The sequence below is a fragment of the Dromiciops gliroides genome, chromosome 4 (assembly GCF_019393635.1).
Source record: "Dromiciops gliroides isolate mDroGli1 chromosome 4, mDroGli1.pri, whole genome shotgun sequence".
NCBI classification, from domain to species: Eukaryota; Metazoa; Chordata; class Mammalia; order Microbiotheria; family Microbiotheriidae; genus Dromiciops; species Dromiciops gliroides.
The window spans coordinates 388,159,072-388,184,572 of NC_057864.1; the positions used below are offsets into that span (position 1 = coordinate 388,159,072).

Genomic DNA, 25,501 nt, shown 5'->3' on the forward strand with positions numbered 1-25,501 from the left:
TTCATTGATATGTAAAACTCCCTGATAAAGTAACTCCCTCTGTTAACATAGATCATCACCTTCTCTGCAATGTAGAGACCCTCAACTTCTAACCAATCACTACGTGTGACAGCATTGCTATGTTTTATCAGGGAAGATCAGCACCTTTTCTGCAATTTAAAGAGTTGCCTACACACAAAACCCTTGAACAATGAGTGGTTAAGTGACTAGACTAGTGTGTCAGAGGCAGTACTGGAATCCGAGTACTCTGGAGTACAGTTCTCTATCTACTACCCCCCCCCTCCCCCGACATTGCCTCTCAGTTTGAATAGAATATATAGCTGTCATGCCTTCATGCTTGATGAAAGAATTTCCAGGCAAAACCACAATATTCAGTTTAGGACAGCCTTCTAAGGGCTCCTATCATTCCCTTAAGATCCAAGAGACTTCACCTGGAATTCAGAGTCAGTGAATTCCCAGGAAAGAAAGGGTAAGGAGAGCCTAGTGTCTTCCTTCCCTGTCTTGTCCTACCCCAGACAATACTTTTTCACTTCTTCCCGAAACCTACATCTTCCTTTTTCCCCCCCTTACTCTCTTTCTATCTCCCTTATCCTTGCCCCTAAATTCAGGGGCTAATGATACTAGAAATCAGGCATGTTTACTTTTGTAAACTTAATTTTTTATTTATTTATTTTTTGTGGGGCAATGAGGGTTAGGTGACTTGCCCAGGGTCACACAGCTGGTGTCAAGTGTCTGAGGCTGGATTTGAACTCGGGTCCTCCTGAATCCAAGACCAGTGCTTTATCCACTGAGCCACCTAGCTGCCCCGGAATGTTTACTTTTAAGGGAGCCACGGACATTCCAGGCTCTCTCTGTATTTGCATCCCTCTAGGCACTGTGGATTACATTCCTCCTCCCACTTTAGGTCTTCCATACTGATTCCAAGAAAGAATGAAATGGATACCTGTTTTCTTTACTCAGCCTAAGAGAGGCACACACACAATATGTCAAAAACAAATTAGAATTTGTTTTCATTTTACTCCCTATCCAGGCATATGCTATTAATTAAAATAAAGGGAAAGTGTGGTGGTACCTTTTTTCCCCCACCTTAAAGCATAATTTTAAAAAGACATATTCTAAAGAGTTATGCAATTTCTATAGCTTCTTTGTTGTCCTTACTTAATTGCTTACTGTTTCAAAAAATCTTTTATATATGATCCAGAGATCATTCAGTCACATGAACACGACTTTTTTTTTTTAAATCAACATACTCTTTATTTATTAAGTCTGCTTATTCTAACCAACCTTACCTAAGTGTGGGGATCCTTAAGTATTCATCAATAAAGAATTACACGCTCACACACACTCCAATTAGAATTAAAAAGGTCTTTTATTTGGCACTAGAGAAAGTAAGAAATCGAAGACTTTTAGAAACAACCTCCTACCAGAACAAAAGGAAGGCAAAAGCTTTTATAGAGGATAGATGGGGTGTCCTCCTGAAAAAATGGAGAGTTCCTTTTTGGGGTGGGGTGGGGAAAACCTGGATGTTTGTCATATTCCTGACTGCTGAGGGGGATTTTTTTGAAATGAAGATCCTGACCTTTAGGGTTATCTCTCTCTCCTTGCTTGGTTGAGGTGGTAGCCACACCTAATTGATTTTCCTGCTATAGAATTTTATCTCCCCTTACTTCTTAGGTGTGTCCATCCTGATATCTAGTTGGTCAATCTAAACTTTTATAATCCTTTGTTTCCGCCACGTGTCTGCCCTGTTATCTTGATGTGGGATGGAAATAGGGTCAAATTGATAGTGATAGAGGTTAATTTACTTCTCTAAGTACATATTTAATAAAGCATATGGGGCAGAGCAGAGATTTGAATCCAAATCTTGTCTCCAAATCTACTCCTCTTCCTAATATAACACATCTGCCTCCTAACTAGATGAACTGTCTTTTGAGGCACAGACTTGGGACTTTAGGATTATGAGACTAGTATATTGTTAATAACACTAAGATGATACCACTAAGTGAAGCTAAGTGGGGCAGTGGATAGAGCACTGGCCCTGAAGTAAGAAGTACCTGAGTTCAAATCTTACCTCAGACACTATTAGCTGTGTGACCCTGGACAAGTCACTTAACCCCCAATTGCCTTAACCATTCAGGGCCATCTCTAGTCATCCTGATATATATCTTGCCACTGGACCCAGATAGCTCTGGAGGAGAGAGTGAGGTTGGTGACCTTGCACACCAAGTTATGACATCACCCTGATGTCATGATCCTCTTCTAGAATGAGGGACAAACAACAAGTATATACCAAACACATGGGAATACAAATAAAGACAAAAACAAAAACAAAGGACAAACAACAAAAAGATACCATAAAATAGTATCAGTTCTAAATTATTTTCCCCTCATTCCCAGATATTTGCATTTTTGCTTGTCCTTCACTTTTTGCTCGCAGTAAAAATGACAAAGAATAGGGTTATAAGTAATGCCTAACTGCTCTAAGCCCGCCAGAATCTACTAGAATCTAACTTCCACTCTTCAGTTTTCAACAGGTCTATCCTAGGACCTTGGCAATTGTTTAATATTTTTAATTGAGTATTCCTGGTGACCTCATGTTAAACAAATACATCCTATTAAAAGCATTTAAGTTTTGTTTTAAAATAATATTTTACTGATATCCTTTGTTTTAAAATCATCTTAATTTCTAAATGCATCCCTCCAGTCTAATTAGTCATCTATTCAAACAAAGGAGAGATAGAGACAAAGAAGGAGATGGACAGACAGAGGGGATAGAGACAGAGAGACTGGGGGGAGGGGAGGAAAGAAAGAGGTATGGAGGGGAGAGAGAAGGAGGGAAGAGGAGTAAAGACAGGGAGAGAGAGAGAGGAGAGAGAGGGAGGGAGGGAGAGAGAGAGAGAGAGAGGAGAGAGAGAGAGAGAGAGAGAGAGAGAGAGAGAGAGAGAGAGAGAGAGAGAGAGAGGAAGCAGTTCAGCAAAACCAACCAATACAGTAACTATGACAGTATATGCAATATTCTATATCTATAGTCCCCTGACTCTGCAAAGAAGAGAGGGACATGTGCTTTTTCTTAACTCTTTTCCAAGCTTGTGATCCTAATTATACAGTATTCAGTTTTGTTTTGATCTTTCTGTTTGTATTGCTGTGGTCACTGTCTATGTTATTGTCCTGCTTCACTCTGTATTAGCTCATAAAAATCTTCCCATGGTTCTCTGAATTTTTCCTATTCATTGTTTCTTACCCTGAAGGAATATGCTATTAAATTTGTGGGCCACAATTTATTTATCCCATCTGTAATCAATGGCATCTACTTTAAAACAAATGCTTTCAACTGGTAATAAAAATATAATAACACCAATTAATCAGTTTATTAAAAGGTTGATTCCTGCTTATTAACATTAGGCCACAATATGTCATGCTACCTATACTGGCAATCACTTCACTATAACATCATTTTATAGTAGAATTTGTTTTAAGGTGTATTTTTGTTTCATCCAAGCTGTTGAGTTTTATTTATACTTCCATTGTCATAATTAATAATTTTTGTTTCAATTTGTCATTTGCTTTTTTATAATCACTAATGTTTATCAGCAAGAGATACCTTTGAAATTCTTTAAGGACATTAGAATTTCATACCTTTTAGATTTTTTAGCCTGGAGAGTTACTGCATCAATATTTTCATATGCAATCACAAACAATGAAGGCACCTAGTCTTAGTTAATTCCAATAGTAGTATATGAAGAAATTTGATTTATAAATTTATTAATTATCCTTATTGTGGAATTTAGCTGAAATTTCATATTTATTATCAAATTGTACATATATACACATTCATTTAACTCACACACAGAGGCTGCTCTGATAGTCTTGGTGAAGTTGTAAGCCTTTTTAACTAGTGGTTTAATGGAAGAAGTAAAAGCCTGAGAATCAATCAGAAGACCTGAGTTCAAAAACCAGCCTTGAAGCTAACTTTATGACATTATGAGCCTGGTAATAGTTGTACAATGCACTTCAAAACCTCAAAATCCATCATGATTATTTGAGAAAGGTACTTTACAAACAAAACCATAATATAAATATGAGTTATTTTTATTCTTTAGTAGATCATGGGAAGTATATAACAACAGCAACAACAATAAATTTACACATCATAGAAACTTCTGTCTCTTAAGAATCTAAACTGTGGGTAACCCAAAGAGTAATAGCAAAATGTATTGTAAAGGTAAATTGGTTGCAGAAAAAAAGAATGAAAAGAGTATCACTGAAACAATCTTGAAAAATACAGAAGAGAATACAATGATCCAATACAATTTCAAGACTCATGATGGAAAATGTTATCCATATCCAGAGAAAGAACTATGGGGGGCAGCTAGGTGGCGCAGTGGATAAAGCACCGGGCCTGGATTCAGGAGGACCTGAGTTCAAATCTGTCATCAGACACTTGATACTTACTAGCTGTGTGACCCTGGGCAAGTCACTTAACCCTCATTGCCCTGCCAAAAAAAAAGACAGAAAAAAAACCCAACTATGGAGTCTGAATGTAGATTGAGGCTTCCTATTTTCTCTTTGGGGGTGTTTTTTGTTTTTTCTTTCTTGTGGTTTTTCCCTTTCATTCTGATTTTTCTTTCACAACATGACTAATGTGGAAATATGTTTTAAAAATAATGAATAAAGGGATGAAAGGACATGAAAAAATACAGAAGAGAGCAAGAGGTGGTTCAGAATTGTATTACATGGTACTACCATGTTCAATTTTATATATACTTTAGAAAATTAGCTATATGTGGTAAATATAAAATGTGATTTTATATGCAATACTCTTTTCTGTCTTTTGTTCATTAAATGTCAGTGTTTGTTGGCTGTCAAGTTCATAAGAAAATGATTAAAAATAAATAGACTGCAGGACATCATCTAAGAGATAGTGGCTATTGGAGTAGGAAGAGCAGCCATGTATCAAGGAGGGAGATTAGCATAGACACTGCACTGATACCCAGGTAATGATAACATATCTACAAGAAGGCTTTTCCTTTCCTTTTGGAAGATTTATGGTAGGATATAGCCAAGAATTACAGAATGAGAAGGGATGGTTGGATAGTGATCTGCACTTTTGGAGACAATGCTCATATCAGTGAGATCATGGAGTTTTTGGAGTTCCGAAGTAGGTATTATATACTAAGGACTAGAAATTTTTAACATAAAGAGAATATGATTCTTTAAGCCACTTAGTTTTTTTACACTTCATTTTCTTCATCTATAAAATGAGAAGTAACCCCTTTTATGATAAAGTCATAGATTTTTTTCATTAGATGAAACTTAGGGTGGCTTCCAATTCTAACAGTATTATTCTGTGGTTCTGTATTTTATTATCATAATCATATAGGAAGAAAAATCTACAAATGACTCATTTATTTTATATATAAGCCACTGGGTTATATTCTGGGGAAATCAAAGATGACTAAGACATAGTTCTTACCTTCAAAGTTCTTAAAAATCCAGGAGGATTGAAAACCTTAAAGAAGTATCAAGAAGGGGCAGCTAGGTGGCACAGTGGATAAAGCAGTGGCCCTGGATTCAGGAGGATATGTGTTCGAATCTCACCTCAGACACTTGACACTTACTTGCTGTGTGACCCTGGGAAAGTCACTTAACCCTCATTGCCCTGCCCCCCCCCCAAAAAAAGAAGTGTCAAGTTGACATTGACTACAGAGAGACAAATCTTACATGTAGCAGAGACAAAATGATTCACTTCAGTTAAAGCATCATGCAATCCATGAGTAAAATGATGGGAGTGATAATTAAGAAGAGCCAACTAGCTTATTCATATAGCCATTGTAGAAAGGATCACATTTATATTTCAGATAGTAACCCCATAGGCATTAGTATTTTGAAATTGTATACAGTTATACCAGCTCATTAATGATTTATTAGATGATCCCAAATCACAGGTCAAGAACATAATCAGTAGATTGTCTCTGCACACCTTTCTTCTTGCCACAATCCTGCTATGATGGCCCCCACACATAATATCACTTCTAAAGAAGTAGGAGGCAATTACTTGAGCTTGCCTCATCACATAGATGGGGAAACTGGAGAACAGAAAGGTTAAATCTTTTGCCTGAGGTCACAAGAGTCAGAAAGAAGCAGAAACAGCATTAGGGTTCAGGATTTCCAAATCCCAGTTGAGTGCTCCAGACCCAGATGTTGGCACCCAGCCTATAATATGGTATTACTATATCTATGAGACTTCATCTTTGAAGTCAAACTGTTTTGCTTGCTATTTCCCCTACCTTTTATTTCCCATCTTTTTACCTCTGCTCAGGCTGCTACTCATTCCAGAAATATAGTCCCTATTCATCTCTACCTCATGGAATCTGTGGATAATTTCAAAGCTGAGCTTGTACCCCCCTCCCCATATTAGAAACTTCTCCTGCTCTCACTTCCCTCCTCCCCCAATTGCTAACACCCTTTTTCCAGAAATGATTTTGTAAATATTTTCTAATTGTTTGTCATGTAAATTTTGTTTCTGGCCAATAGAATTTAAGTTCCTTGACGACAAATGCTATATTTTTTCTCTTTGGAGCCCCAAGGTCTATTTAATGCTGGGCATATTTTAGATCATTACTGTGATTTTATTGGTAGAAGGCACTTCACCTACAAAAAAAAAAAAGAGTATCAGGGGCAGCTAGGTGGCACAGTGGATAAAGCACCGGTCTTGGATTCAGGAGGACCTGAGTTCAAATTCCGATTCAGACACTTGACACTTACTAGTTGTATGACCCTGGGCAAGTCACTTAACCCTCATCGCCCCGCCAAAAAAAAAAAAAGTATCAAATACTCTTGACACTTAGAATCTTAAGAGAATTACCAGGAAGCACTGAATGCTTAAGACCCTTGCCCAGGGTTACAAAGCTGGTATGTGTCAGGCAGGACTAAAACCTGGCTCTTCTTAGCTCCAAGTCCAACTCTATCACTATGGCAATCTGGCTATCAAGAAACATTCATCAAATATAAAATAACCTGATATTTGTAAAGTGCTTTGCAAATCTTAAGCTATATAAATGCTAGCTGCTATTATTATTTCTATTGTTATTGTTATTATTATTATATATTGTTATTATTATTATATGCAAAGTTCTGTGCTAGGATTTTGAATGGGAAATATTTCTCTTTCTCTTCCACTCCAAAATATAAGACCATATATTTCTGCCAGCAATTGCTACTGAGCCAGGGAGGAAAAACCAACTTTAATATAATGCTATAGATTTACAAAACTATTGTTTTAAATCTACATTTGATTCTTTCTTTCTTTCTTTCTTTCTTTCTTTCTTTCTTTCTTTCTTTCTTTCTTTCTTTCTTTCTTTCTTTCTTTCTTTCTTTCTTTCTTTCTTTCTTTCTTTCTTTCTTTTGTAAGGCAATTGGGGTTAAATGACTTGCCCTGGGTCACACAGCTAGTAAGTGTTGTGTCTGAGGCTGGATTTGAACTCAGGTCCTCCTGACTCCAGGGCTGGTGCTCTATCCATAGCTGCCCCCATTTGATACTTTCTTATAGAGCATTTTAAAGGTGGTGGTTTTGATAGGCCCTCTGAAGTACTAGTATCTGCTAAAGAAGTTTAGTATCTATCTTTTCATTCTTTGTTTCTAAGGGAACCATGGAAGAAGGCATGCTAAAGGAGAAAACATAACCAAAACTTTTCAGTCTTTCTGAGTTGAATCTCTGTAAAAACCCATGTTAGGATTACTGTCCACTGAAAGGCCTATAAGCATTTAAATGGTAGGAAGGCATCAAGAAGATCTTTAATACTTTGCCACCAAAAGTGGTCTTTGATAGGACCAGTGTTTACCCAGTTTCTTTTCTCCCTCCCACATTATGGCGAAGCTTCACGAAAAAGTAGACCAAGATGTTCCCAGGGCCTGATTGCCTCTGACTTCCTTGATTTAGCTTCATTCTCCTTCTACCCTAAGCCATTATGGGGTAGGACCAGGACAAGCTTGCCCCTGGGATCTGACTGGCCCTGACTTCCCCGATTCAACTTCCTGGTCATGTAAGGACATTAAAAAGTCCCAGCCATACCGTGACTGTGCCCTTCAGATGCTGCAGATTTCTGAAACCTACAAAAATCATTTTGGCTTTTCCCTGCTGATCAGATGCTTTTTCATAGTGACGGAAGGAAGGGGTTGCAGGCATAGAAGCTAAATACTTTCTTAAACTTTTGTCGCATACCTTCATGTGTTAGATAAAATAAACTTTCTAGTGTTAAATGTTCAATGATTCATTTCATCCTAACACCAAGTCTGGACTAAGAAAGTACTGCTGTTATAACTGCACCTCTGACAATTATATTTTCTTAACCCTAAAGCTCTCTTTATCTGCATTCAAGGCCCTCTACAATCTCATTGCTCCCTACCTTTTGAGCCTTAGTTCATTGTACAACTCCCTTACCTCTTGCAATCTAGCAAAATTGGACTCTCCCTATCTTAAAGGTCATGAACTTAATGGTTTTTCCTCCCATTCGCTTAAGCTGTCCTACATGTCTGAAATGTCCCCTCTCTGATTATTTATTGAATTCTTACTCATTTTTAAAAGCCTGACTCATAAGCTGCCTCCTCCAAGAAGTCTTCCTTGATCTTTTACCTCAGTAGGATGACAGTGTCTGTTCTTCCAGACTTTACATTTTTTTTGTACTTTATTTTCACCTTCCTAATGTTATGGGGGAAATTGATGGGGTGGGGGGTTGGGGTAGGGGGTTCTTAGGAATTCCTCTTTAAAGAATTACTCCCTCTTGCACACAAATCCAATTAGAATAAAATAGTTTATTTAGGCGCTAGGGAAAGGAAACCAAAAGAGAAGTCTTTGGACTTCTTCTTATGGGGAGATGGCATGGCACAGAGGTGTGGCTCTCCAGAGATACCTTACTCCTTGAGCAGGAGACAGGCAGATACTTTTTTTTTTTTTGGGCAAGGCAATGAGGATTAAGTGACTTGCTCAGGGTCACACAGCTAGTAAGTGTCAAGTGTCTGAGGCCCAAATTTGAACTCAGGTCCTCTTGAATCCAGGGCTGGTGCTTTATCCACTGTGCTACCAAGCTGCCCCCAGGCAGATTCTTTTATAGAGGATTGATGGTGGCCCAAGGAGTGATCATCTGACTGTGGAAAATCCCCTTATTGGATGGTGGGTTGGAAGCAGTCTGGTGAGCAGTGGTTATTCTGTCCCCTCCTGCTATTTTGGCAGCAGCCATGCCTGCCTGATAGGATTATCTCCTCAAGGGGTGGGGGAGACTGGAATAAAGGGTGATGTCCTGGAGCTAACTCAGTCCTGATCTGGTGCCACTTATGTCTTTAGATGTTTCTGTCCTTTGGTTTAGTTTCTCAAGGAGAAGGTTCTTTGATTTACCCCCAGAAAATTTCTGAGGTACTTCGGGCCCATAATACTAAGCACCTATAATAATTTTAATTTCAGGGCAGCTAGGTGGTGCAGTGGGTGGAGCACCAGCCCTGGATTCAGGAGGACCTGAGTTCAAATATGGCCTCACACACTTGACACTTACTAGCTGTGTGACCCTGGGCAAGTCACTTAACCCCAATTGCCTCACCAAAAAAATAAATAATTTTAATTTCCCTACAATATGCTTAATAAATGCTTGTTTCCATTTTCATAAACATACTATGAGATTGGGAAGAATGACTAGGTTTTGTTGCAGAATATAAGATTCTAGAAGAAAGGGACTGTCTCCTTTTTTTTTTCTTTTGTACCGTACTGTCAGGGCCTAGCATAGTACTGAGCACACAGTAGGCTCTTAGTAAGACTTGAACTGAGCTTTTGCTAATTGTGGCTCCTCTTGTTCCTCCTCATCTTCCCCTGCTAGTAGCATCCCTAGTTGTTTTTTGTTTTTTTTTCAAAGCCCTGCTCAGGTGTGACCTCTTAAGAGCTCTTTCTTCATTCCCCCAGTTGTTAATGGGTGTGTCCTCCTCTGGAAATTACTTTGCATTTACTTACTTTCTAGCATGTTGTAGCCTGTCAGTAGAGTGTACATTCCTTGAGGGCAGAGACGGTTTCTTTTTGAATCCCCAGGGCCTAGCAAGGTGCTGGCAACAAAATAAATGCTTGTTAAATTGAATTGGTCCTCTGCATCAAAGGTAATAATACTCTTGGGAGGCCAGTTAAGTGCCCCCCCCCCAATTCATTTTTACTTTTCAAAGAATCACGAAGAAACAAATCTTTCTCTAGGGTTCCTCCCTGGCTAAAACCGATCAGTCACGAATCCTTCCCCTTTGGAAAACCCGTACAGGTGTGTCTGTCGACTGTGTTACCATCATAACACGTGGTGTTAAAACAGCCGGTCCTCCTGCTACTTAATATAAAGGCACCACAGATATCCCAAAGTCCTTTTCCTGCCGGGGTTAGGGGCTTGGAGACGTAGTGGTGGAGGCTTGGGTGGTAGCGCTACTACGAACGAAAAGGGAGGGCTCATGCCCAAGCTTTTTCCACTTGTTTTTATTCCCAAGTCTTGCCCAACAGGGGCAGGGCTGAAATTCCTCAAGTTGTTGGGCTCCGCCGCGGAAAGGTAGAGAGACTAAAGACCCTTGAAGCCCTGGTCAAGTCCGCAGGCAGGGCTAGTTTAAAGATTAACTTTCTCCAGGTTCGGGCAAGCAAAGCAGAGAAGCGGGTTTTGGTTTTTTTTTCCTCCCCCTCCCCCTCCCAAGAAGAAGAGCAGGCTTGGGAAGTTGAGGGCAGCCTAGCAGCAGCAGTAGCCTTGGCGCCGGGAGCTCCGCGGGGCCGCTCTTTCAACAGGCGGTTTGTTCTCCCTTTTGGTGGCTCATTTCCATGCGAAGAGCCTGACATCAGAGCACCTTTTGTTGCTAAAAAGCTTTCTTAGGCTTGGGGGGTGGGAGGGAAGATAGACTGAGCGAGCAGTCATGTGAAACTGGAAGAGCTCATTCGGGACAGAGGGGGCCTGGGGTTTGCCTGCAAACTTGAACGAGAGCGGGCCAACTCCGACCGGGCCGGGGCTGGCCGGACGGGCGGAAGAGAGGAGGCGCGGGCCGGACAGGGCGCGGGCTGGTCTCCGGCTCCGGGAGAAACGCCTTCTCCATCGGGCGGATTGCGTCGGTGCTGGAGGGAATCCCCATTGGGACGCCCAGTGGTGTGAGCGAGCTGAGCCTTGGGCTCCCCTGGGGCTGGCTGGAGCTCCCGCAGGAAAGTTTGCGGAGGCATGTCCGCGCTCCAGCCCTGCCTGGTGCCGGGAAGAGTTGTGCACCGGGACCGACTGGAGCGAGGGGAGAGCTGCAGATCTTAAGCACGGTTTGGGCATCGGATCTGGCTGGGAGGACGCTGCCCCCGCCCCCTCTTCCTCCTTGGGGCATGCACTGAGGAAGCTGTCTGTACTCCACACTGGTGACCAGGAGGAAGGCATGGTGAAGCAGTTCGGCCGGGCTGGAGAAGTGTTTACTGTTGGAGTCGTGTGGTGGAGGGCAGGCGCATCGCCACCCACCAGTGGCTCTGGTGAAGCTCGGGTGAGGTAGAGGGCACGGCCATGGAGCAGGATCAAGCCGCGTGTCCCGAGCCAGAGGCAGAAGCGGAGCCAGACAGCATCATGTCTGATGCTTTCTCCAGGCTCTGGACAGATGTCATGGGGATACTGGTGAGTTACCTGGGAAACTTAGAGAGGAAGGATGAGTGAAGACCTTCGAGAGCAGATCGGAGCCCATCTGTGAAAGTGGTGCTCGAGCTTAATACTCTCCGTTGGGCATCCTCATTCAGAGGTGTAGCCATTGTCTTGTTCTATTTATAAAAGTAGATCTGTTGCTTGGGGGTTAAACACACTTGGGAATCGGGTTTCACTCCCCCTATGAAAATGGATCGCCATCACATCAGTTCCTTGGTCTCTGGAGATTATTGTTTGGAAAAGTTTTCTCTTGGGCACCTGCTGAAAAGTTGGTGGAGAGAAGGCAAAGGTGTCACTGAGAGAGATTGAGTGCCAAGGAAGAGTGCTTCCTGTTGGATCCAATAGAACATTTGTTTGTGGCCCCTGCTTGTATTTGTCTCTTTGTTGTCTGACCTTCATAGGAACACAACCATTACTTTACTCAGAATTGCCTCAAAGTAGATTACACTGTTTTCGGTTTTTTCAGCTTGTAGGTTGGTTGCTCAGATTTTTATGGACCCAAATGCAATTTTTGTTGTGAATTCTACGTTGCCATGCCATTTAAAATGTTTGATAACAAAATATCTCTTGGACTGGGTATTATGAAGCTTTCCCCAAGTATGCAGAGGATTAGGCTTCAACCTGAACCAATCTTTAATAACTCTGGGAATGAGTAGGGTTTTTTGTTTGTTTTTAGAGTGGGTTAGTGTGTGTGTGTGTGTGTGTGTGTGTGTGTGTGTGTGTGTGTGTGTGAGAGAGAGAGAGAGAGAGAGAGAGAGAGAGAGAGAGAGAGAGAGAGAGATGGAGATGGAGAGAGAGATGGAGGCAGGCAAGATAGAGGTTATCTCAATCCATGTCCAAAATATAGTAGCAGATCCAGAAAATTATGCATTGCTTCTATCATACAGTACATCTGTAGTGTTGTATTCATTCATAAGACTTGTTTGAAAAGACTGATTGGATGATGATTGATACACAGTAGACATTTTTCAAGTAGACAAATTACTCTTCTTCCCTGTCCTTCCCCCTAATTCATCCACCAGTTATTCAATTTGTTTCTATTGGTTGTTTTGTCACTGGTGTTGCATCTAAAGAATTAGGAAAAGATAAGTAATAGATTTCTTATTTTTCCTCTTATATTTTAAGAATCTTAATTTTGGACTGGAAGAAACACCTGTTTTGGGGTTCGTTGGTTTTTTAAAACTGTTTTACATTAATGTTCATGGTTTTTCCCTAAGAACTTTTTTCAAGTGCCATTAGATTGGTTGAACTATGTTGGTAGGTTGTTTTGAAAACTTCTCTAAAACAGGAAAAATGCCTTATAATTTCTACTTCCCCCAAAATATTCATTCCTACTTAGAAACTTACAAAAATGGGAAATTCAGTTCTGTAACATCCTATTATAGCCACTATATTTTGATTAATGCCTCCAATGAAAGAATGGGATCAGAGTTAATGGGGTTGGAGGTAGGGGAAGAAAGGGGAGGAGATAGGAGGGCGGCAGGAAGGGAGCTGGTCATGAAGTAGGCTGGCATTTACTGAAGAGCTGTTTTCTCTCCCCTGGCAGGTTTTAGCACTGTGTTTGGCCAGTTACAGCAAAGTCTTGTTTGGCTGACTTAGAGATGGGTGGGGCAGAAGGAGATCAAACCTGTTATTCAATGGGCAGATTCAGGAGGGAAGAAAACATGTACTTCTTTCAAAACTAATAGCATGGGCTAAGGTTGGAAAGTATGGAAAGTCTGCCATAAACAGGTTGTTTTCACATGTGTTTTACCACCCTTCTATAGCTTGTCTTCCTTTAGGGTACATTTAGCTCGTTGAATGCTTTCCTTAGCAAAACTATGTAGTAATTTAACCTAGAAAGGACATGTCTTACCCCTTTTGTGAACATGCCTACAGGAAAGAGTCCAGATTTAGAGCAGAAGAGTATGACATTTCACCTTGACTGCAAAAATGTAAAACCTTATAATGGAGTTATTGCTGTTCTGAATGTCAGAAACTTATTCTACTTACTTTGAGTCTCTTTTCTAGTGCTGCTTCTGGGATATTATCAAAGAACAGAGAATGTCATGTTTTTCACCTACAGCTGAGTTAACTTTTCTTGTTAAGTGATTTGCACAGGGTCATACAGCTAGTATGTCCGAATTTGAATTCAGGTCTTACTGACTCCAGGCCCAGCTTGCTATCCATGGAGCCATCTACCTGCCAAGCTTTTCTTATTCGTATTGGGGGGTGGGGGGGAGAGAGAAGCCTTTTAACTCCTTTATTTTATACTGATAGTGAAATCTGAGCATGGCTATATTATAATGATAGTGGTTTTCTGTCCTTGTTTCAACTGATCCTGGCAAAATATTGTGAAGCAGACTGAATATGTTTTATTGTTGCCACTTCACAGATAAGGAAGCTGAGGTGTCTGGTCCAAGGTAATAGAACTGGAGAGTGGAACCCAGATTTTTAGTGCTGTTTCCATTTCAGCAGGACTATCCTTCTAATACTTGCCACCTCAAATTAACTTGATAGCAATGTGAAAAGATTCTTTTTTAATCTTAGAACAACTCATATTAGCACCTAACATTTAGGTAATCTAAATATTAGATTTTTAAGCTAAAAATCTAACTTCAAAGTTAACAGATAACAATAACACATTTATTAGGTGTGTTTAGGTTTACAAAACACTATTACACCACAAGTTTGTAAGTTAGGTAGTACAAAGTATAATTTATTTCCCTTTTCAGATAAGGAAACCAAGGTTGAGAGAGGTTCATAATATAGTCCTACAATTCTCAGAGTTAGGATTTGAAAATTGCTTACAGAATAATTCCATGGGAATATTAAAGTGAAATAGCAATATGATATTATTGGCCATGGTAGAATGTCAGGGCCTTCAATGCTGATAACTTGCATAAATCCTTTCTAATGGGAGTCTACCCAGAATGCTTGAGTTTTTTGATACCGAGGGCCTACTTCCTTTTCCATTCATAACCGCTTTTTTTTTTGGGGGGGGGGTGAGGCAATTGGGGTTAAGTGACTTGCCCAGGGTCACACAGCTAGTAAGTGTTAAGTGTCTGAGTCTGGATTTGAACTCAGGTCCTCCTGACTCCAGGACCAGTGCTCTATCCACTGTGCCACCTAGCTGCCCCTGTTTGATAGAGATTTAAAAAAAACTTATTTGTTAGCAAGGTAGCCAATTCAACCCCACCATCCATGGCTCCATTGACTTTAGTTAATAGGCATCGAATAAATATGTAATCATTTACATATTTGAATGAGTCCTTGAATTCAATGGTAGGTGAAAAATACATGCTCATAGCATGAAGTAGGCACACTAATAAATATTTGTGAGCAAATGGATCTGTACTAGCACAGAATAGTTGTACCGGTGCCCAATTAGTTGTTAAATAAAGGATTTTTGGTTATGACTTTACCACTGTAATTTTAAAGAAATGACACAATTCATGTTTTCATCAAAAAGACCCCTTCATCCTGAGCTCTGCTCAGCTTCTAATAAATTTTTGGTTTTTTACCATAAATGCTAAAAATAAAAGTAATAATAGAAGTGTAAATGGAGAGAAATGGAAAGTCCAAGAGGAAACTAAGCTTCTTGAGGGGCAGGGGGCAGATCTAAATCTATCTGCAAATACTTGTGGACTTATTAACCAAATGTTGTGGGGTTTTTTTTTGGTTGCTGGTGTTTTTTTTCCTCTCAGGGTAATGAGGGGTAAGTGACTTGCCCAGGGTCACACAGCTAGTAAGTGTCTGAGATCAGATTTGAATTCAGGTCACCTGAATCCATAGGTGGTGCTTTATCCACTGCACCACCTAGCTGCCCCCCAAATGCTGTTTTAATAGATTCTTGATGCCAACTGAAACATGTTTGCGACTTATGAAATCACTGTAAGGTTTGTATAATTAAAACTTCTTCATAGGAAGCATGCTATGCAATAACTCTGAAACATTCACTCTGAGTTCCTAAGAGTACATGGCATTTTCCATTATGGAATGAGGCTTCTGCTGAGAAGTATTATGAAAGTGAGAATAGTGTGTGATTTTAGCCCTTTACTACCTTTCATTCAGTAGGTAAATGGTTCCAGATGTTCCTTATTCTTTGGGCAGTCACTTTGAAAATAGTATTAGCTGGTAAATATTTGGTTTGTTATAAATAGCGGACCCTTAATTACTCATGATCTTATTATCCAGTGAGTGGATTATCAATATGGTGAGTCTGTTTCTCAATGCAAAAATTAGGGTTCATGCTTTAAAAATGTAATTTTCTTTTGTTTCCTTTAAAAATAAACCTCCTTTTAGGGGCAGCTAGATGGCGCAGTGGATAAAGCACCGGCCTTGTATTCAGGAGTACCCGAGTTCAAGTCTGGCTTCAGACACTTGACACTTACTAGCTGTGTAACTAGGCAAGTCACTTTACCCTCATCGCCCCACAATAAATAAATAAATAAACAAACGTCCTTTCCTTGGTGTCTTGAGGAGAATCATGGTCACAGTAAGCATTGAAGGTCTCTATCTAGACTAGAGTTTTCCCTTTCCCCTTTTGGGCCTGCTAGAATATGGGAAGGGGGAAAAATTCAACTACCCTCAGTTTTGCCACTTTAGCAGCTTGTGTTTGGGAAGAAAGTTATAAGCAGTTCTCATTGACCTTATCTTTGAATTTCTGTCACTTCCCCTCCACACTTTACTGTTACTCGTATGCTGGTTCCTGCAATTTACACCCAGCAGTTAGAAAAACTTAGTAAATAGCTGCCCCCCCCCAATGAATTTATGTAGGATAGAAGTGTGCTCTAGTTGGGGGGAGGGGTAATGAAATTAATGCTATCTGGTTATATCTCAGATTCTCCTGCCCTGACTTGATAAGTGGGATAATTGTAAAGGATTGTCTTATCATTCTAGGTAAAGTAAGCCATTTCCCTCCCTATGAGAGAATCAGCTAAAGATCAAGAGATCTACACTGTCTTTCACAGGGATCACCCACCTTTCAGAGACCTTGAGCCTTGTTCATTTATTCACCCTCAGTATCTGGAGTGAGTCACTCAAATTTCCCTATTATCCCTCTTTATAGTTCAAGTAGATGGGGGAAGGGCTGTTTGAGTTGGCTTTGAGTTCTATGGAAATCTTAGTTTTCTTTAAAATGCTAGTACATGTAGGTTGAGCTCAAGGTTTCCAAAGGCTGAAGAGTCATACTGTAAGCCTGGGGTTGGCTTACAGGGACCATCCTAATTCTTTCTTAACCTTTTAAGTCTTTCCCAGCATGCTCTATGTGAGGTGAAGGTAAGGTATTTGGAAGGAGAAAAGAAAGCATTATTGATATCACTTAGAACTGGATAAAGACAATTAGTACTTTTGCCCATCCCTTACCAAGATCTATCCTAGTTTACAAAGCAGAAGGTGACAGAATAGAGCCCAAGTCAAACATCTCTCCTGCCAAAGGTTCTACTCCTCTCAGCCTTGCTTTAACGGCCTTAACAGTGATTGATAATATGTCTGCCTTTTCTTTTCTGCTGTTCTCTACCTGCCCTACTTAGGTCCCAGAATCCTCTTTTCACCTTCTCTCTCTGATTGACTCCAATGACTCTCAACCTTCCCTAGTCCTTCCTTTGCAACTCCCATTTGACCTTCCCCAACTACCTCTTTGTCTTTTTTTTTAACTTTTTTTAAATTTTTAGTGAGGCAATTGGGGGTTAAGTGACTTGCCCAGGGTCACACAGCTAGTAAGTGTTAAGTGTCTGAGACCGGATTTGAACTCAGGTACTCCTGACTCCAGGGTCGGTGCTCTATTCACTGCGCCACCTAGCTGCCCCTACCTCTTTGTCTTTTGCTTTTATTAGATAGAAGTCTCTTAGTCCATGTTTTCTTCTTTTTCTTTATATAAGCTTGATGACGTCACGGCCTGTATCTCTTATTCAAATCCCACGTACATGTTTCCTAAGTATTATCAGTTGTTTGTCCTTTCTATTTCCTGTCCCTTGCCCACTGCCCCAACCTTTTCTCCTTGCCTCAAATAATCTGAGGGCTAGGGCTATATTATACTTTCCCACTTAAATTTTTTCTTTCAGCTTTGGGGACATATTGCTTAACTCTACCTCGACTATTTCTAGGAAGTTTAAGGATGTCAGACTTTTAGAACAAGGTATTCTAAGATTACATGTTAACAAAGGACACATAAACACTCATAACACATATGAACACTTTAAAACAGCTGTTTTCGGGGCAGCTAGGTGGCGCAGTGGATAAAGCACCGGCCCTGGAGTCAGGAGTACCTGAGTTCAAATGTGGCCTCAGACACTTACTAACACTTACTAGCTGTGTGACCCTGGGCAAGTCACTTAACCCCAATTGCCTCACTTAAAAAAAACAAACAAACAAAACAAAACAGCTGTTTTCCTCCAAAGAAAACTAAATGACTTTGCAATTTATCTATTAAAAGCTTTTTGTAATCTTGGGCAATTAACTTCTGTATTCTGGGCCTCAGTTTCTTTATTTGCAAAAAGAGATCACACTAGATCATCATCTTTTAGAGAACTAAATCCTGTGATCCTATAAACTATGATTTAGAATGAAGTGAAGCTAGAAGTAACTATTTAAATCCTTAAGCAGGTCAGTAATAGAAAACATAATAAAAATAATGGAATTATGTTTCTTGAAAGGTAAAATGTATGATGTAGATAAAGAACTATATTTAGCTTTTTTTTCCCCTATGGATATAATAATCATAGAGAACTTAAAGGCCGCTAGTTATTTATAGTCAAAGTTTATCTCATCAGCCAAAGGTTGAATCAGATTTTTGGTGTTTAATGAAGAAGAAATGGCTACTACAAATTCATGAAGTTTCTCTATAAAGGCAGTAAGTAGTTGCAATCTGAATTGGATATTAATGAAATTACAGAACATGATGGACAGCTAGGTGTTGCCGTGGCTAGAGTGAAGGCCTGGAGTCAGGAAGGCTTATCTTTCTGAGTTCAGATCCAGTCTCAGACGCTTCCTACCTCTGTGAACCTGGACAAGTCACTTAAGCCTGTTTGCCTCAGTTTCCTCATTTGTAAAATTAACTGGAGAAGAAAATGGCACTCCAGTATCATTGCCATGAAAACCCCAATGGAATTGAAAAGTTGGAAATGACTGAACAACAACAAATTGTATTTTTATTTATTTAGTCAAACATTTTCCAATTATAGGAGGGGTCCCTATTATATTGCAGGCCACAAGTCCCAGATTGCTATTTTGGCACTCTGTTTTAGATTATATAATATGTAGTATGTTTGTGTAGTAATACTATGTAGCAAAGATCATTGGATTTTAAAACTAGAAAGGAATTTAGAGGAGGAACATGCAAATTTATAGATGGTGATCTAGCATCTAGTTTGGTTATCTAGTTGTAGTGATGTAAAATGGTATTTTTGAAAATCATATAGGGAAACCTCACTTGGCAAATTTTTTCCCCTTTCAATAATTGACCAAAATGGTGATCAGTGTAGAGGTGAGTAACAAAGCTTCTTCTGTGTATCTTAGCTATTTGGTATCCTTTCTGTTTCTTAAGTGTTACACAGGGGAACAATTCTTTATCAAGAAAGTAGACTCAGAGTATCTTTTTGTTACACACCAGAGCCCTCAATATAGATGTCTTTTTCAAAGGGTCAATGTTTTGAAGAATCTTGGTATTTAGGAGATCCGCAGACAAAAACTCCTAAGACTGGTAGTCTCTCTTCTCTGTTCAATGTATTGTTTAAAGATATTGACTTCTCAAATGTCTTTTCTTATTTCCAGATTATTTATACATTTCTATTTCTTTTCTTTTCTTTTCTTTTTTGTGGAATATGGGGGTTAAGTTATTTGCCCAGGGTCACACAGCTAGTAAGTGTCAAGTGTCTGAGGCTGGATTTGAACTCAGGTACTCCTGAATCCAGGGCTGGTGCTTTATCCACTGTGCCACCTAGGTGCCCCAACATTTCTATTTTTAATGAAATATAAATTAGCTTTATGACCTTAGGAAAATCACTTAACCTTTCTCAAATTTCTTTTCAGCATCTGTAAAATGAGGATAATAATAGCACTTACCTCCTAGGGTTGTTGTAAGACACATGTATGCACATGCCTGCACATGCACATACACAAGTATACACACACACACATACATATGAGAGAGTATTGTCTAGTTTGTTTCAATCCTGTCTGACCCTTTGTGACCCCATTTGGGGTTTTCATGGGGAAAGATACTGTAGTGGTTTGCACTTCCCTTCTCCAACTCATTTTATGAATGAGGAAACTGAAGCAATTAGGGTTATGTTACTTGTCCATGGTCATGAGGACTATTAACTGTCTGCGGCCAGATTTGAACTCAGGAAGATGTCTTTACTGCAGGTTCATTTTCTCTACCTACTGTACCATCTAGGTGCCTCTTAAACCTTAAAGCGCTACATAAATGCTGGCTATCACAAACAACAATAATTAGAAGAATAAATAATGATAATGTAGTATATAGTGTTCTAATTGTCCTCTTGGACATTTTGGCTGCAGACCATAACTTTAATTGTCCTTGAGGCCAACCCTTTTTCTTCTTTAAAAAGTCCTTTTTTAATGAGGTTCTTTGGCAACTCTCATATCAAGACAGCCCATATCTTATACCAAATGTTTGTTTTCTAGCCAACAGTAGTGTTTGAAATTCCAGTGGAACTGTTTGATTCTTTCCACCCATCTCTTTTTAGTCTTTCACTAGACTAGTCAAGTCCTGCTTTCTATGGTAAGGCAGTGAAAGTAAAGGAGTAAAAAGAAATGTAAATTACAACTTTATGAGGATAAGTCTGGCACCAGTAAGCAGCCAAGGTCATATATGCAAATTCAATGGGTATGCTAATATAAATAAGTGTTAATGAAAAATACAAATAGGTATCTATAATCCTTGATTTATTTTTTAATAAACCCTTGGAAACCACCAAAACCATAGCTCTTTTCTTTTCTCAGCATGGTATTACCTTATGGGAATTAATAGAGACAAAGCAAGTAGTATATATTTTTTTCTTGCTACAGTTACATAAGACTGGGTTTTCCTACGTAATATGCACACATATACATATGTGTGTATAAACACATTTATTGTTGTTGTTTTAATTATTATTGTTATTGTTACTGTTATACCATCTGTGGTATAAGAGGAATATCCCAAACTAAGAATAAGATTTTGTGGAGAGAACTGTAGGAAATTGCATATGGTTCCTAAAATTCTTTCACCTAATTTATAAAATAAACATGAGAGGAAAACACCCTTGCAGTTTCCTTTGATTGGATCGATATCAAAGCTAAAGATCCTAAGTTTAGAAGGGACAAGAGTATTAGATTTTAGAAACTTGGCTGCTTAAAATTTTGATTTGAAAATCAAAGTACAGAATTTAAACTCTGGACAAATATATATACTTTGCAAGGCAGTGTTTATTTGAAATATGTTAGTTCTAAAAAATTATCTTTTTTCAGAAACTGTAATTTCTTTTCACTTTGTGTTTTAAAATATAGGATTGGTATCTGCTTTTGGCTTCTCAGCCAAGGGGTCACTTAATTTTGAATATGTACATCTAATTTTATTTTGGCTCTTTGCCTTTTAAAAAAATCTTTCAAATAACACTTATGTTGGAGGATATGTGCAAGAGAAGTTTTTCTCACTCCTAGAGATAGGCAGAATTAATCATTTAAAACACCCAAGCTCTTCACGGTAGAGGAAGGATCAAGAAGGTATTTGGGGATTTTTTTTTTGTTTGTTTATTTGTTGTATTTTGCCTGCAAGGAGGGTTAAGTAACTTGCCCAGGGTCACACAGCTAGGAATTGTCAAGTGTCTGAGGCTGGATTTGAATTCAGGTCCTCCTGAATCCAGGGCCAGTGCTTTATCCACTGCACCACCTAGTTGCCCCCTAAGAAGGTATTTGTAATGGAACATCATTTCCCATTAAAAATGCTATCTAAATTGTTACCTAAAATGTTATTTGAGCCTAAAAATTCAGTGTATTTAGTGGAACCATGGTAATTAAGAGTTTGTTTTGGATTATTTTTTTCATCTTCCAATTAACAAGAATTTATTTTGTCTAACTCATGCCTCCCTCAATCTCAGAAGAAAAAAAAAAACCTCGATACAAATATGCATGCATAATTCAAGCAAACAAATTTCCACATTCTCCATGTCCTGAAACATATCTTTGTATCATAAGTTCATCCCCTACCAGGAGGTTGGTAGCATGCTTTATCTGTGGTTCTCTGGAATCATGGTTAGTCATTGCTTTGATCAGAATTCTTAAGTTTCAAAGTTGATGGTCTTTAACAAGGTTGCTGTTATGTAAATTATCCCCCTGGTTCTGCTCACTTCAGTCTGCATCAGTTCTTACAAGTCTTCCCAGTCTACACCAAACTATCAATTTTTCATTTCTTATGGCACAATGATTTTCTATTTCATTACATTCATATGCCATGATTTGTTCAGTCATTCCTCACTTTATGAGCACCCCCCTTAAGTTTCCAGTTGCTTTCCACTGTTAAAAAATAAAGTTACTATAAATATTTCTGTATGTTGATTTGCTAGTAAATATCAAAGTAGCACTCAAACTGATGATTCCAGTTTTATAATTTTATCCATTCTTTGTGAACATACTGTCTAGTTTGGTTTTCTTAAATTTTGCCTGTAAAATTTCCCATGTTTTGTTAATAGCTGTTTCTTTAAAAGCTCCAAATCATTTTGATTTTTGAATTCTAGTGAGGGAAGTTCTAGTCACCAAATGGGAAGTAATTAGCCCTAAAACAAGGAAAAGTTGCTTTCGGTCCTATTTCAAGTCTAAAGAAGCAGAAAATTTAACTCATTTGCTTGTTTTTGCAATGTTATTGACAGGCTGGTAAATGGAAACCACCCCCTCATTAGTGGGGTGGTGTCTTGAAAGAATTATGAATAGGGTATTAGACAGGTTCAAATTCTGGCTTTTCTACTTACTACCTGTGGGGAGCAGGTAGTTACCTCACTCAGATCCTCTGTTTCCTCTTTATAAAAATGAGGAGTTTGGATTAGATGAACTCTAAGGTCTCATTCAACTCCACCATTGAATAAATCTATGAAATTGCTGTGTCTAGTCATTGAAAAGGAATGAGATGTCATGATTATTATTCATCTAGTCCAAGGGTTCTTAACCATTTTGTGTATGTGTTGTTGATCATTTTGGCATCTCCTGGTGAAACCTATGAACCCCTTCTTAGAATTTTTGTTGTTGCTGCTCAGTGACCCTATTTGGAGTTTTTTTTGGCAGAGATACTGTAGTGGTTTGCCATTTCCTTTGCCAGCTCATTTTACAGATGAGGAAACTGAGGCAGACAGGATTAAGTGACTTCCCTGGGGTCACCCAGCTAGTTAGTGTCCGAGACCAAATTTGAACTCAGGAAGAATGATTCTTCTGACTGAGCCACCTAGCTTTCCCCCATCCTGCACTATTACCAAAGAATAAAAAGCTAGGTTGTACCAAAATCCACACCACATCTATGCAACCAGAATTAGCAAACACAGGACTCCTCAGCCTCTTGCTTCACTTCAGTGAGGGGAGGTTGGGAAGTGGTGCAATCCTAGCTGGTGTTTCTTTGTAATAAAGCCCTTAGAGGAACAGGGACCATAGAAAGAGTTGAGATGGTATGGAGATAAATAGCCTTAATATTCTTGATATCATCAAGGCTCATCTCTTTGAAATATAAGTGATTTTATTGAACATGTTCTATTTCTGGTTCTGTAGAATGAGCTCTTCTTTTAAGGGGTGGGGTGGTAGGGGGAGGGCACTGAGGAGTAAGAGAACCTCTCAAGGAATTCTCAGCACTGTCTCCATCCTCCCTACCCCTATAACCACTCTTGATAATGGTCACCTATTCTTCATCAACTCTTTGTAATTTGAGATTTGTGTTCCATGGCTCAAACCTGCATCCCTGGCATATTTTAACTTCACTAGTTGTGTGCTGGGGACTGCAAATTCCAGACTGCCAGCCTAGTTTATTCAGGTTCATTTACTTGAGTTCAAGGTGAAGTAAGGACATGCACTTAGAAAGTATTTCACCCGGAGGAAGCACCTCTGTCTCATAGTCCGGGGCTGGCGTCTGCTTTAACCAAGGGCATGTGGAAAGATGGGGGTTGATGAGAGGTTGCTCTCTGTGAGAACCCTCCTTATCATGAAGATACTCAATACCATGCTTACTGAATCTGACTAGTTGGAATTATAAAATTTAAAAGGGGAAGGTACTTAGAAGCCACCTAGTCTAAAACGGAAGCCTAGAGAGGTGAAATGAAGTATTATTCACTACATTGGTAGTAAATAACAGTGCTGAGGTTTGAACGAGATTGCTGATTCAAATCTAGTGCCTTTTCCTTTTGGCTATGAGTCCTTTATAAGTCTGCTACTTCCTTCATACCCTGGTGGAGTTCAGTATGATGGAACCCCAAAATACAGTTCAGTCACCATTTAGTGATCATCTCTCCTTGAAAGGCACTGTGTTAGGTTCTGGGTGCAAAGAAATAAAAAGTGGAGCAGCTAGGTGGCGCAGTGGATAAAGCACCAGCCCTGGATTCAGGAGTACCTGAGTTCAAATCTGGCCTCAGACACTTGACACTTACTAGTTGTGTGACCCTGGCAAGTCACTTAACCCACAATGCCTACACAAAAAAACCTCCAAATACAAAACCTAATACAAAAAAAAAAACCAAAAACAAAGGTATTGATGGAAATCTAATACTGTATATTGAGAATAGCTAGTGGGTTTGACTAGTATCATTTGTTTGTTTTGGTCTTTTTTTTGGGGGGGGGGCAATGAGGGTTAAGTGACTTGCCCAGGGTCACACAGCTAGTAAGTGTCAAGTGTCTGAGGTTCAAATTTGAACTCTGGGTCCTCCTGAATCCAGGTGCCAGTTGCTTTAGCCACTGCGTCACCTAGCTGCCCCCTGCCATTTTGAATAGTATGGAGAGTAAATGAAGAGGATTAACAAGAACTATAACTGGAAAAGTAGATGTGAATTGTATTATGAAAGGGTTTACTAATATTTACTATTATAAAGATAAAAGAACAGTCTCTGGCCATAGGGAGCTTAAATATTATTGGAGGCAAACATCCACATAGTTAAGTATATAAAAAAATAAGGAGAAAGTCAAACTGGGGAGAAGGCACTAACATCTATGGTAATCTGCAGAAGTCTCACATAGGAGATGGTCATTGGGATTTTAAGAGTTGGTGGGGAGGAGGAAGTACAATCCAGGTATGAATGAATAGTCTATACAAAGACACTGTTGGAATGTCACCTGTGAGGATGAGCAAGCAGGCAGCCTTGCTGCACCCTAGAATTAATGGGGGAGTGTCATATGCTGTAAGCCTGGAAAATTAGGCTGAGGAAAGATTGTGCAAGTTTTCAAGTACCAAAGAAAGTATTTTATATCTTAAATCCTAGAAAATTACTCCATGTTTTTGAACCAGGGGAATGAAGGGATGAATGTGGTCATCAACAAAGATGGGGAAATCATCAAAGAGGGAGTTTTATTTATATGATATGAGTTTTATTTTGGACAATTTTGAGTTTAAGGTGCCTGTGGGAAATCCCAGTGGAATGACCAGTAGGCAGTTGATACGTAGTGTGGAAATCAGGAGAAAGATTAGAGTCAGAATATCAATTTGGAAACCATGCACACATATGATAATTGAATCTGTGGAACCCAAGAGATCACAAAAGGAGAAAGTATAAAGAAGAGAAGATGACCTTGGACAATAGAATTGAAGGCAACTTACACATGTGGACATGAGGTAAAGATGATTTTCACAAAGATTGAGGAGGAAATCAGACAAGATGGAGAATCAACGAGAA

General features: G+C 39.3%; 1 protein-coding gene across 2 annotated transcripts in view; it reads left to right on the forward strand.

The window, feature by feature from the left end:
* The first annotated feature begins 10,734 nt into the window (after positions 1-10,734).
* The window catches only part of SASH1 (SAM and SH3 domain containing 1), a 236,753-nt gene continuing 221,986 nt past the window's right edge, over positions 10,735-25,501 (forward strand). For both annotated transcript variants that reach the window (XM_044000447.1, XM_044000450.1), the window contains exon 1: positions 10,735-11,639. In XM_044000447.1, coding sequence (XP_043856382.1) covers positions 11,532-11,639 — 108 coding nt within the window. In that variant the 5' untranslated portion in view covers positions 10,735-11,531. The remainder of the gene's footprint in view (positions 11,640-25,501) is intronic.